This window comes from Centruroides sculpturatus, unplaced genomic scaffold, assembly GCF_000671375.1.
Source record: "Centruroides sculpturatus isolate CEXI.00-Female unplaced genomic scaffold, Cexi_2.0 scaffold391, whole genome shotgun sequence".
NCBI classification, from domain to species: domain Eukaryota; kingdom Metazoa; phylum Arthropoda; class Arachnida; order Scorpiones; family Buthidae; genus Centruroides; species Centruroides sculpturatus.
This window is the reverse complement of record NW_019384657.1, coordinates 630,469-643,812: the sequence shown is the minus strand read 5'-3', so window position 1 is coordinate 643,812 and position 13,344 is coordinate 630,469. Positions and strand designations below refer to the sequence as shown.

The 13,344-nt window shown below is 32.2% G+C and overlaps 1 protein-coding gene across 1 annotated transcript in view; it reads right to left on the bottom strand.

Moving 5' to 3' along the window:
- Positions 1–301: 301 nt before the first annotated feature.
- Positions 302–13,344, bottom strand: part of LOC111626473 (NADH-ubiquinone oxidoreductase 75 kDa subunit, mitochondrial-like) — a 42,880-nt gene continuing 29,837 nt past the window's right edge. Inside the window, exons 13-17 of the mRNA XM_023369850.1 lie at positions 9,725–9,924; positions 6,707–6,766; positions 6,068–6,216; positions 2,203–2,356; positions 302–771 (exon numbers count right to left, since the gene is read on the bottom strand). Coding sequence (XP_023225618.1) covers positions 572–771; positions 2,203–2,356; positions 6,068–6,216; positions 6,707–6,766; positions 9,725–9,924 — 763 coding nt within the window. The 3' untranslated portion in view covers positions 302–571. The remainder of the gene's footprint in view (positions 772–2,202; positions 2,357–6,067; positions 6,217–6,706; positions 6,767–9,724; positions 9,925–13,344) is intronic.

Sequence of the window (13,344 nt, the reverse complement as noted above, 5' to 3'; positions counted from 1 at the left end):
GTTTAATAATAATGTGTGCTTTGAGAAATCCTATGTCAAAATAAGTATTTTGAATAAAGTGTTTTACTTATCCTTATGACCCTTCCTCCCTGATTACCATGAGTTGCTTGTGTTCAGCAGTAAAGACTTTCTTAACTTTTCAGATGTGGGTTAGTCAGACATGGTGCTATCCCTATGTAGTGGAGAATAAATGTGGGAAATTTTTTACGTATTTTTCCACGCGTTTTTTCTCATTATTCTTTCAGAAAAAGATTTTGTAAACAGTTATGTCTAGTAAAGGAAAGTCTTTTTTTTATTGTTACATAATTCCTTTTTTATGTGAATTTTTTCACGGTAATTTTTGGCTAGCTTTTGGCAATATCCACAAAAGAATTTTGCGAATATATCTGTAGGTCACTGCTGAGGGGTTAATAAGCACCTGGTAATATTACAACAGCTGTTTTCTGAGTGTTACAGGAAAAAACAGTCTGGCAATTTCAAAAATATTTTCTGACAGAATATACTTTCTTAATAACTTAGTCATAATATCATAACTTCAATAACTTAGTCATAATATCATAATATGTCAACATTAATCAAAACAAATCAAATTTACTTCAGAAAGTGCTCGAATAATCTTCCAATCTTCTCTTGCAAATCCAGGTGGATTATTTGCAGTGATTGTCTGTTGGGCCCGACCTTCCGTATTGACATATGTTGCCTGTTTCTCAGTATAAGCAGCACCAGGAAGAATGACATCAGCCATTTCAGCTCCTCTGTCACCGTGATGACCTGAATAAGTATTCATATTTTATCTTATTCCAATAATTGGAAACTCAAATTTAAAAAAATATATAGAAATTATTAAAGTAATTATTTAATAAACAATATTAACTGAAAAAATATTGTTTAAATTAACTTTATAAATCAACTGACACTTCAACAGAATTACAATTATAATGTCCTATACTGTCCTATACCAGAGGTGGCAAACGTGCTCAAAGTGGCACATAAAGAGATCTGGCACATAATGTACCATATGACTTCGATTTATCATCTGTCTTTTTCAATCCTCCTTTCAGTTTATCAACTGATCATCCTTTTTTCAATCAGCTTTTTTACATTTATTCTAATTAAAGCATATTCGTTTAATGTATTTAAATATTGTTATTCAAAGTCTACAACTTTGGCATGCATAAACATCTTTAAAGCGAAGTACACTTACTATATGGCATGCTGGCTCAAAAAGGTTTGCCACCCATCCTATACTATCTGAACATATAAAATTTGATTTTTCCAAAATTATATGAACTTTATATATCTTGTAATCACTACAGTTATTTGTTATGAAAGTAAACATACAAATATTAATTGATAAATAAAGTCTCTATTTTTAAACGATTGGTTTGAGAAAGGTTTAGTATCATCTATTTTCATTGTGAATATTTAGTTTTTAACTTCATCACTGTTCAATGATGCATTTTTCCAAACATTTGATCCATTTTTACATTCTGTACATAAAAACTTTCTGGTTTTTCCCCAGTCTGTTCCTATACTGCACCTTAAACTTTGTTTCCAATAAAAAAAATGTCAACCTTTCAACACTTCAATTTAATTAAACTTTTAATGACTAGAAGTTAAACAGTGTCAGATCAGGACAATAAGGAGAGAACAGAAAAATCTGTAACTTTGGATTTGAATGTCTTTGCTATTTTCTTAACAAAGTACAGTCTGGCATTGATGTGATACAAAAAAGATAGTTCTTTCCAGAATTTTACAATACAACTTTGACTGTTTCTCCTTTACTAGATCACTTCTTTGCATGGAACAAGGAAAATAAGTTCATGTTTAAATTTGATACAACACAGTCAACTGAGACTTTGTGTATACAGAACACACACTTGTGACTACTAAATGGTTGTAGTCGCAAGTTTCTATCTTTGCATTTAACAGAATATTGTGCTAGCAATCCTATTTATCAATCAGTTTTTGTATTATTTTTTATTGTGATTTTGTTTTTTTTAATTTCCAGAAAGGTAAACACATATTTTAGTCAATAAGAAATATTTAGCTATTTACTCTGATATATTTAGCATATCACTAAATATAAATTTAATTATGAATACAAAATCAATATAAATGAAACAACTTTTTAATTTTTTATGAAATTGAAGCTATAATTAATAAATAAAAATAATTACGATTTTTACAAGAATTAATTACCTTGAAAAATGATAAAACAATTCTCAGGAATGTCAGTTTTTGTAATAATGCCTTCATCAGCTCCAAGCAAATATAATACTTTAGGAGGATTGTCACGTATATATTGAATTCCAGGCTTATATCCAATATCTAGAGCAGCAACTTGACTTGCTACCTAAAGCAATAAAAAATAAGTTTTTTCTTTATAATATTCATATGAATATAACAAGATATATTTATCCTAGTCAAAATGTGTGACATGTTTGTTATGACAGAAACAAAGTTAATATTGTAAAAAACACCAGCATATTTAAATATATAAATATAGAGCAGTAATATCCACAATCAATAGTATAAGGAGTTGTTTTGCCAAGTCTAACTTAGACTTGCCAAACTCTTCATGCTACTTCCCCAAGTTATAACTTTATTATATATAGAGTGATCAAATGAAAGTAGAAGAAATTGTCTGCGCATGCAAGTTTCATAATATAAAATTTAGACAAAATATAGATGAAGAGTTGTAAGCAGAGTTTAAAATCTGCTACCCATTAGCACCACTTCCCTTAACTCCCCACAGCTGCAATGGTCAAGAATTCGAGGAACTGAGGGGGTCACAAAGGGGAAGAGATCGCTTGATCAGGGGATAGAGGAGAGTAAAGTCCCCACCTTGCAGACGGGACATCTGGAAAACAGATGTTAAATTCATCCGCCCTTCAAATCACTGTTCCTTTTTGTTAAAGTGTAGCAGTCTGAATATTTGTAATATTACAAATTGGCGCAGTCGACAGGATCTCAGTACACAGTTAAGTTTATATAGTTTTGAAGTAGAAGTAGAATAGAATTATGCTTTTCAAATTCTTAGTACAGAGGATCGAAGATTCCTACATTATCTCCCGATATCAAGTAGATGGGGAGACGAATGGACAGAAGTCGATCAAGAATTTCAAGGAATCGAAAATCATCCAGCTATTTCATCCTCGGCGGTTTTTCAAACTGCTAGCCGGATGATGACGAATTACCGGACACTAACTATTTCATTATCGGAGACAGAAGGTGAGCTTTATCTTGATAAGACTTTACTAAGACCGGCCGCTACGGACAGTACTCCTCCTACGGACAGTTCACGTGACCCGAAGTCGGATGTGTTGGCGCAAATGGTTCAGTTGCAAAAGCTGTACATGGACCAACAAGCCGAGACGTTGAAGATTATGAACTCTTTTCGGCATACCATCAAAAAAATGTCACTAAACCCATCACGTGATACAATCAATATAGAAAAATATGATGGAAAATTGGAGGAAGTGCATATTTGGATAATTTCATACGAACATGCGTGTGCATCTCACAAATGGGTTACCGACGAACAAAAGATTCGTAACCTTCGAAATTACTTGGAGGGTAAAATGGTACAATTCTCGAGTACTAGATAGGGTCAGTGATAATTGGGAGAAATGGAAAAACTCTTTTCTTAGTGCATTCGGACAGAATCGAATCCAACTGTCCATATCAGCGGATATGTGGGAATATCGTGGTGGTTCACTATTAGAATATTATTTTCAAAACAACGGCGTATCCAATTTGCATATCCGGATATTGGGAAACAAAGCTTTATCACCATGGTAATGCGTGGACTACCTGCGGATATGCAAGCTATTCTTCTACAACACAATTTTAATGATAAAGAAGACTTACGTGTCGGATTGAGCAAATTGGTACCTACCAAAAAATCGGTACCAAGGAAAATCGAAAGAAGGGATAATAATATGCGTGGTAACCAAAGTTTTACCTCTGTGAATGAAATTGATAGTGGTCTCCCTTCCGGTAGAAACTATTTGAATGAGAATCTGGAAAATAGGGAAGATGCAAAAAATGAGTAAAGAAGGGTTTACCAATCCCTCTGACAAAATCGGACCATTGTTTATTCACGGAACATAATGATCCTCGTGTTTTCTCAATGGAAGTGAATAACGTGCATTGTGCAGTTTTTTTTGATCCAGGATCCACGGTCAACTTAATTAGTCCTAAACTAGTAGATAAATGCAAACTAAAATCCTACCCAATACATACAGTCTTAAAATCATTTAATGGAGCACTCATGGTATATAAAGAAGGTGTGTTGGCCACTATAAATTTTAGAGATCGAACTCAACACATAGAAGCAATTATCGTTAAGGAAATGGACTATGAACTTTTGCTAGGGATCCACACATTGGAAAAACTCAATATCTGTTGGAATTTTGGTAAGCAGGAAGTCTTATTAGCTAAAACAGACAAAATTATACTACAAAAAGAAGAAGTTTTGCGGCATTTTCCGGGCATCGATCAACCCGATTATTCCAGACCACCTAAGTTCACTGTCGATTTTAATTTAACAGATACGAAGGTGCTTAAATGTAAACCCTATCGGTTGTCTCGTGACAAATATCAGTGGTTAAGGATCAAAATAAAAGACNAGTTTTCTCCATTGCATGTGGCATCATGTTGAATTTTCGTTGATGTTAAGCCTAATGAAAATTACACTTTTTTGAAAAGAATAATTGTGGCTATTGTATCATCCAAAATTATGTTTTTATTTTGCACAAACAAAATATTAATAAATGTAATACCCAAAAAAATTATATTTTGAAAGTTAGTTTTAATATAAAAATTATAATGACTAATGACATCTAGTTTCAAAAACATTCCAATGCAACAATACCAGAGATAGCAAATGGTAATAAAATTCCTAGTCTGCTTATTTTGAAATTTAGCGTAAAATTGAATAAAAAATCACAGGAAATACATCAGAATGTCAAGCTCCTGTGAGAAAGAAGTCATGTGCATCATACATTTAGTGATTTCATAACATCATGTGGTAAGTTTGAGCAGAAAAGTAGGAAGCAACATTGAGAACGGAAGGCAGTTTTTGTGCAATGCTGTCCAGCGTTTCCAAATTGAAGATGTTTTTATCAACTGACAGAAAACTTGGGGTATGTTTTGGGATGACTTTTTTCCACTTTGTTCTTTTTTTCAGTGTACTGAAACAAAAATTTTGATATGACAGAACATGTGAAATACCATTTAAGCATTGTAATCAACTGTGTTATTTGGAATTATTCATTAAAAAATTATTTCTACTGCTAACAAGGAGAGGGCCAAACATTCAGGTCTTTGATTCAAATGAAACATGGTGAGCATGTAGCCTTAAATACAAACAGTTCCTTGTCTAAATAATAAGACCCACTTTTCAAGCATTTCCAAAAAATGGGCCTCTGAAAATCAAGTGTTTAGCTTATAAGTCTTTGGAAGCTTTGCTTCTTGTTGTGATGATCATGGCTGAGTGAATAAGATGCTAGGCAGTGGAGCTACATGATGTGGATTCAAACCTTTGCAATTTTAGTTTTTTTTTTGCATAACAAAATTATATTATTATTACCATATCATTAGCATTATTATTATTCCTCATGTTTAGTGAAAATTTCTGTCATTTCCTGTTTAGTGAAAATGAAGTCTCTGAAGATTTAACTCTTACATCGTTAAATAAAATTTTTATTTCTTTATATTTTCAGATATGATGGTATTGTTATATATGAAGTTTAACAAACACAAACACATGAGGAAATTGTCCATAATATTAAAAATAAAAAATAAAATAAAACACTATGACTATGCTACCCTATTTTCATATCACTTGTGATTTTATCCATGTGCAATAAAGTCTGAAACTTATTCACTTGTGAGGACATAGTATATGATCACAAGCAAAAATGTATGAAAATAAATATCTGTAAGGATGGTATTTTTTTAATTTTTGAAGGTAAGATTTTTAAATGAAAAAGTGAATAATACAGTAAAAAATTACCATTAATATGCGAGAAAATCCAAATATTTAATTAAATACACTCACTCGATGTAAAATGTTTAAAACTTTCCAATCACTTTCACATTTCAATTGGCACTGATCAGCAAACTTTCTTACTGCACTATAAATAGAAGTGTTATCTTTTCGTTGAAGTATGGAACTTCCAACAATTATTAATGGTTTTTTGGCATTTGCTAATTTCTGAAATACAGAAACGAAGTTTTATATTATAAATTATTATATAAATTTAATGTTATAAATTTGTTCGACTTTAGATCGACTTAAACAGAAAGACGTTATAAAGAAGACTTACGTGTCGGATTGAGCAAATTGGTACCTACCAAAAAATCGGTACCAAGGAAAATCGAAAGAAGGGATAATAATATGCGTGGTAACCAAAGTTTTACCTCTGTGAATGAAATTGATAGTGGTCTCCCTTCCGGTAGAAACTATTTGAATGAGAATCTGGAAAATAGGGAAGATGCAAAAAATGAGTAAAGAAGGGTTTACCAATCCCTCTGACAAAATCGGACCATTGTTTATTCACGGAACATAATGATCCTCGTGTTTTCTCAATGGAAGTGAATAACGTGCATTGTGCAGTTTTTTTTGATCCAGGATCCACGGTCAACTTAATTAGTCCTAAACTAGTAGATAAATGCAAACTAAAATCCTACCCAATACATACAGTCTTAAAATCATTTAATGGAGCACTCATGGTATATAAAGAAGGTGTGTTGGCCACTATAAATTTTAGAGATCGAACTCAACACATAGAAGCAATTATCGTTAAGGAAATGGACTATGAACTTTTGCTAGGGATCCACACATTGGAAAAACTCAATATCTGTTGGAATTTTGGTAAGCAGGAAGTCTTATTAGCTAAAACAGACAAAATTATACTACAAAAAGAAGAAGTTTTGCGGCATTTTCCGGGCATCGATCAACCCGATTATTCCAGACCACCTAAGTTCACTGTCGATTTTAATTTAACAGATACGAAGGTGCTTAAATGTAAACCCTATCGGTTGTCTCGTGACAAATATCAGTGGTTAAGGATCAAAATAAAAGACGTGTTAGCACAAGGCATAATAGAAGAAACATCATCTCCTTATGCTTCTCCTTGTGTTGTTCTTCCCAAAGGGAATGGCGATTATAGATTGGCTCACAACTATATGAAAATCAACAAAGTGACGGAATTGGATCCTTATCCCTTTCCTTTAATAGATATCATCATCAATGGATTCAGAGGATGTAAATATTTTACAAAATTGGACTTAAAAGATGGATTTTGGCAGATTGGAATTAGTGAGAGACTAGAAAGTATATGGCGTTTGTCACCCCATTTGGACACTATCAGTATACTCGTTTGCCTCAAGGTTGGAAAAATTCTCCAGCATTATTCCAAAAAGTTATGAATAAGGTACTGGGGGACCTCTTGGATAATGAAAAAGTCTGGAATTATATCGATGATATAAGCACGGGCTGACAATAAAACAAGTAATGCGGAGCTCACCTATCGAGTATTAGAGAGGCTATACAACGCAAACTTTGTTATAAACCTAAATAAATCAGAATTTAATGTAAATAAAATCAAATTCTTGGGAAGAGTTATAGATAGTTTTAGCAAAACTACAGCAACAGAGTCAATCGAAAAAGTCCGTAATATGCCTCGGCCCCATGATCTTCACACGGTAAGGTGTTTCACGGGACTGACTGGACACTTTTGTGCCTTTATTCTGAATTATGCCGCTATTGTTCGACTTTAGATCGACTTAAACAGAAAGACGTTCCCTTCGAGTGGACAAAAGAATGTGAGCAAGCCTATCAAGAATTGATTCAAAGAATTATATCAAATCCTATATTACAAACTCCTGATTGGAAGCTGAACTTCGAGCTTTGTACCGATGCATCCCATTATGGCTGCGGCTCCATATTATACCAGCGGGACACCGATGCGATATGGGGAAGACAATTACGAGTGATAGGATACCAATCATATACTTTTACGTCAGCAGAGGTTAACTACAGCACAACTGAAAAGGGGTGTTTAGCCGTGATCAAGGCGATTAAATATTTTCAAAGTTTCTTGGAGGGAAGGAAATTCACCGTGCATACCGATCACCAAGCGCTTACCTTTTTAATTGAATTAAAAGATCCGAAAGGAAGGTTAGGTCGGTGGCAAGTCTTTCTACAAACCTATGATATGAAAATTAACCACTGCTCTGGAAAAGAATTGACAGACGCGGATGCCATCTCCAGATTGTGTCCTCACGTGAAATCTATGCCAGTCCACCAAATCGACAAACACAAATGGCAGAAGACCAAGAATAAAGAGTTGATTGTCCTGAAAAATACTCAAAACAGCATTATGAAGCAGTATCATGATGATCCGGACAGTGGGGGTCATGATGGGTTTTGGAGGACTTATTATAAATTAAGGGCACAGTTCTGGTGGCCTAACATGAGACAAAGTATCCAATGTTACGTGCAGACCTGTCCGATATGTCAATCCGTCAAGTTTAAATACCGACCCCCGTCAAGACCAACTCTATTTACCCCCACAATCAAAAACACCATTCAATACGGTACACATTGATTTTGCAGAGCTTCAGAAACGAAGCAAAGGGGTAAGAACGACTAAATCACTTCTAGTGGTCATAGACGAAGCTACGCGGATAACTTATGCTAAAGCTATGAAGGAGGTGAGCGTAGTGTCATCCGTTATTTGGATAAATTACCATTAAACAATAAGGTAACTACTATCATCAGCGATTGCAGATCTACCTTTAAATCGGAGAGTTTCAAGCAATGGGCCAGAGACAGGAATATCACATTAAAAACCACATCCCCTTATCATGCTGCGGGAAACAGAGTATGTGAGAGAAAGATACGGGATCTCAAGAAATTCCTTAATTGCTATCCAGATTTCAAAGGCGGATGGAAAACTTGCTTGGATGCTGCAGTTCGCCACGAAAATCGTAGCTACAACTCTTATTTAGGTTGCTCTCCATTATTCAAATGGCAACGTACAGTTGTTAAACTGGAGGCTGACAGCGAATTNTTAATATTTGTACAATTTTATTGAAAACTTTTTTCAATTTCTTAATATTTTATATTAAAATACATTATTTAATTTCTTGTTATACAGGATGTGGAGGGAAACAGGCAATTATGAATAGATGGTTTTATCTTTTGAATGTTTATTATGAAATTTTCTAATACAAGATTTCAAAGAATATAATTTGCCATTTCAACTTAGAAGATGACATCACCCAAGTGACTCATTCATGCGCAGACACTCTTCACATATTAAACATATATCATGCATGCACAACATATTCTTGAGTATGTTACTGATTGAGTGAGGAATTTTTTCATTAAGAATGGGCAATCTTCATATAGTACAGTCTTTGTTCATAAAGTATTGCAATTTTTAAGGCAAAAATTCCTTACAATTAATAACATACCCGAGAATAATATTGTGCCACTCTATACATGACATTCTTTGAAGATGTTAAGAGTCTGCACATGACATCATTCAAGTGGCCTTCATTCATCTGCAAAACATAAATGGCACATTATACTGTTTGAAATCTTGTACTTGAAAATTTCTTGATAAATATTTTCAAAAGTTAATAACTATCTATTTATAATAACCTGGTTTCCTACCAGACTTTATATTAATTTATAATATTAAACATACTTCATAATCATAACTTAAATCCAACTTTGGGCCAATGAGTCCAACTTCAAGTTCATTGTGCAGCCATGCTTTTCTCACTCTTGCATTAATAAGTGGTGCTTCTAATCTTGGATTTGTACCAATAAATAGAACATAATCCGCATCTTCAATTCCAATAATTTTGCTATTTAGAAGATAACTGGAACGCAGATCAATCCTATAAAAAAGTATCACATATAAATTAATTAATGCTATACATTACAACACTTTTACATAATATTTATTACATTGTGTATTAGTCTAATAGTAGTCAAACATTATTTCCTTAATAGCTAAGTTTACAATAATACTTTTGGAAAAACACTCTTTAAAATCCGAAATGTCAATAGAAATTTTATTTATCTATTTAATGCTATTAGAAATTTATATAAAATAAATTAATTTAATTTAAAATATTATGGAAGAAAAAAATCTGATCAGAGTGAAACAGAAACCCCAACTCCTGCTTTAGTGAGCAAATTTGCTAACAGTTATGCTAATTGTGATTAAATTTAACACAAGCTTAACCACCTATATCTAGTCCAAATTACTTAATTGCCTGGGCAAGCAGTAAGTGAGTGCATGACTTTTGCAGTTTAGTGTCTGAGTTCAAAAAAAACATTCCCATGTTAAATTTTGATAATTTTGGTGTCAAAATGCTCAATAGAATCCTGATATGTGTATAAATTATTTCTTGGAGAATATAATTAACTCTCAGATATGATATAATCAAAAAATGCTTAATTTTTCATGCTTAATAACAAAGAGGTATTTTGACCTTTTTGTTATTAAGCTTTTTTGATTATATCTTATTTGAGAGTTAATTATATTTTCCAAGAAATAATTTTTTTTATTACACTTTTTTTTATCTGTATTTTCATCATATTTTGTTTTTTATCAACAATAAATCACTTATAATCTTTCATTTGCAACATATTACTGATCAAACTGCTTGTCTAGACTAACTACATCAATAAACATCATTTTGAGTTTCTCAATATAACTCACTTAACTAGTTAATTAACTATATTATAGCCTGGTAGGAATATGACTGTATTGTTGAGTTAGTTTTAGATGTAATTATATGAAAATATGGTAGAATGTTTTTTAGTAGCATTCCCTATCTCTATACTAACTTAACAGTTCATTCTTATTTTTAGTAAATTAATATGATAATGTTATAGTAGAATGTAGCTCATTCTTGATTATGCCTTTCCAATTTTCTATTAAATGTTAATTTTATACTCCTTTCTAGTGTATCTGATTTAATTAACAAGTTTTTAGTCATATATTTCTTATATATTTAAAAAACACATTCTTAACATGTTCACGGCATTATGAGTCACATGTGACTCATATGCACATATCTAGTTAGTGTGAAGCCCCAAAAATGAGTTGAAATTAAATATTTATTATTAGAAATTTATTAAAACAGAAACTAGAAAAAATTCGTCTATTGTTAAAAACCGATCAAAGATCGAATTAGTTGTGTTAGTCATATGAAACCGCGACGAGAGAAAAAAAAAACTTTATTGATGTAAACAGAATGTAATAATTTTAAATGATTAATTAATAATTGTAAACAAACGACCTCCAGTAGAGATGGACCTTTGAAAAGTCGTTCATATGCACATAATNGGGGTCGACTGTAGTAATTAATTTCTGTTTATTTATTTATTTATTTATTTAATATTTGCAGACTAAAAATTTACAGGTCACAAGGTGTCAATTAACTACTATGGCCTGCAGAAAAAACGTAAAATTTATTCTGGCCCATGTTATAAAAAAGGTTGCCCACCCTTGTAATATATTACAACATTCCTAAAAATGTGATATGTATAACGGAAAGTGGAATTAAGAAAATAGCTCACCTCACCAATATAAAGTTGTATCATCACAGGGGTGATGACAGGGCTAAGAAGGGGGGTGTAAGCAAAGTTTAAAATCTGCTACCTATTAGCACCACTCCCCTTAACTCCCCACATCTTCAATGGTCAAGAATTCAGAGAACTGAGGGGGTCACAAAGGGGAAGAGATCGCTTGGTCAGGGGATAGAGGAGAGTAAGGGAGCAGACGTGGATTCCCACCTAGCAGACGGGACATTCCAGATGTCCCACCTAGCAGACGGGACATCTGGAAAACAGACGTTAAATTCATCCGTCCTTAGAATCACTGTTCCTTTTTGTTAAAGTGTAGCAGTCTGAATATTTGTAATATTACAAGAGTATTAGATTTTAACACAATTTTAACAGTCCTTCATGTATTCTAAATATAACCAACTAGCTGTTACCCACAACTTCACTCACATGGATTTTGCAAGCAAACCCCATTTATATTCGGTATTTCAACAACCATAGTAATTGTTATATAACACCTACCACTGAGAATGATGAAAATTGCAGAGAATCTAACGAATTGTTTTCAATTTATAGAACGTTTACAATCGTTCTATAATCAAACCAATATGCAATAACAAATTTGAACTTAAAATGGTTTGAACATTTGGTTAAAAAATCGAGATAGATAAAAATATTTATAACAATGTCTGAAATATTATCAATTTAATATACCTAAGTACTCATGAAAACTATATGTAGTTGAAAACAATAAATCACATCTAAAGTAGTACAGTAGAAGCCATTCTTCAGGTCAAGCCTTAATCCTTCACTTCTCCCCCGTGGGGGTTTCAAAACATCCCTTCTTAGTGTGTGTTTTCATGACGTATTCTATTTACAACATTTCACCTCTTTTGGTTCAGGGGTTTGCTCTGGGTAATGATGAATCAATCAATCAATCAATCAGTCAGTCAGTCAGTCAGTAAAAGTAATTTTATATATTTAGATTGACTAAATACCTTCTTTTTTTAGTTACATAAATTTGACTATAGTATTTCTAAAAATATTGAAGTAGGTATATTAAATGCTTATTTCAGGTAGCCAACTGTTTAAATTTATCATGAAGGAATGTTTTTGTCCTGTATTAGGACAGCTTCAGCTTCCTAATGATATCAGTCACTATTCAAACTAAATTCAAACTTTTAACCTTCTAAATTTGAATAATGGAACCAGAAACCCATGAGGTAGTATTTAGAATGTTAATTTATGTTTCATAAACTAGATTCTTTTACAAAGTCTGAAAAAATGTATTTGTTACCAATACACTCACACTAATACAGTACACTAATGTATTTGTTACTATAGAGAAATTGCTTATATTTTATCTCTTATCATTTTTAGCACCAAAAGGTGATAAAGCTTTTTTATAGAATTTTGGTTTGTAGATATTTTCAGAATCATTCTATATTATTAATTATAATTTTATTATATTATTATTCTATATTGCATTTCATACAATTTATAAAATGTTTTGACTGATTGCTTTTTGCAATAATATTTATTGGAATATAATTTAAATGTGAAACTTATAAATTATTTTCAAATAATTTGTTATGAAATTATTTTTTGATAATTACAGAACTAGAATGTGATGGAAACAGATTAAATAGAACAGTTATAATTTTATAGTTTTTCAATCTGCTAATCAAATGATATTTCCAATCAGAAATTTTATTTATTTACTATTTATCCATACCGACGAC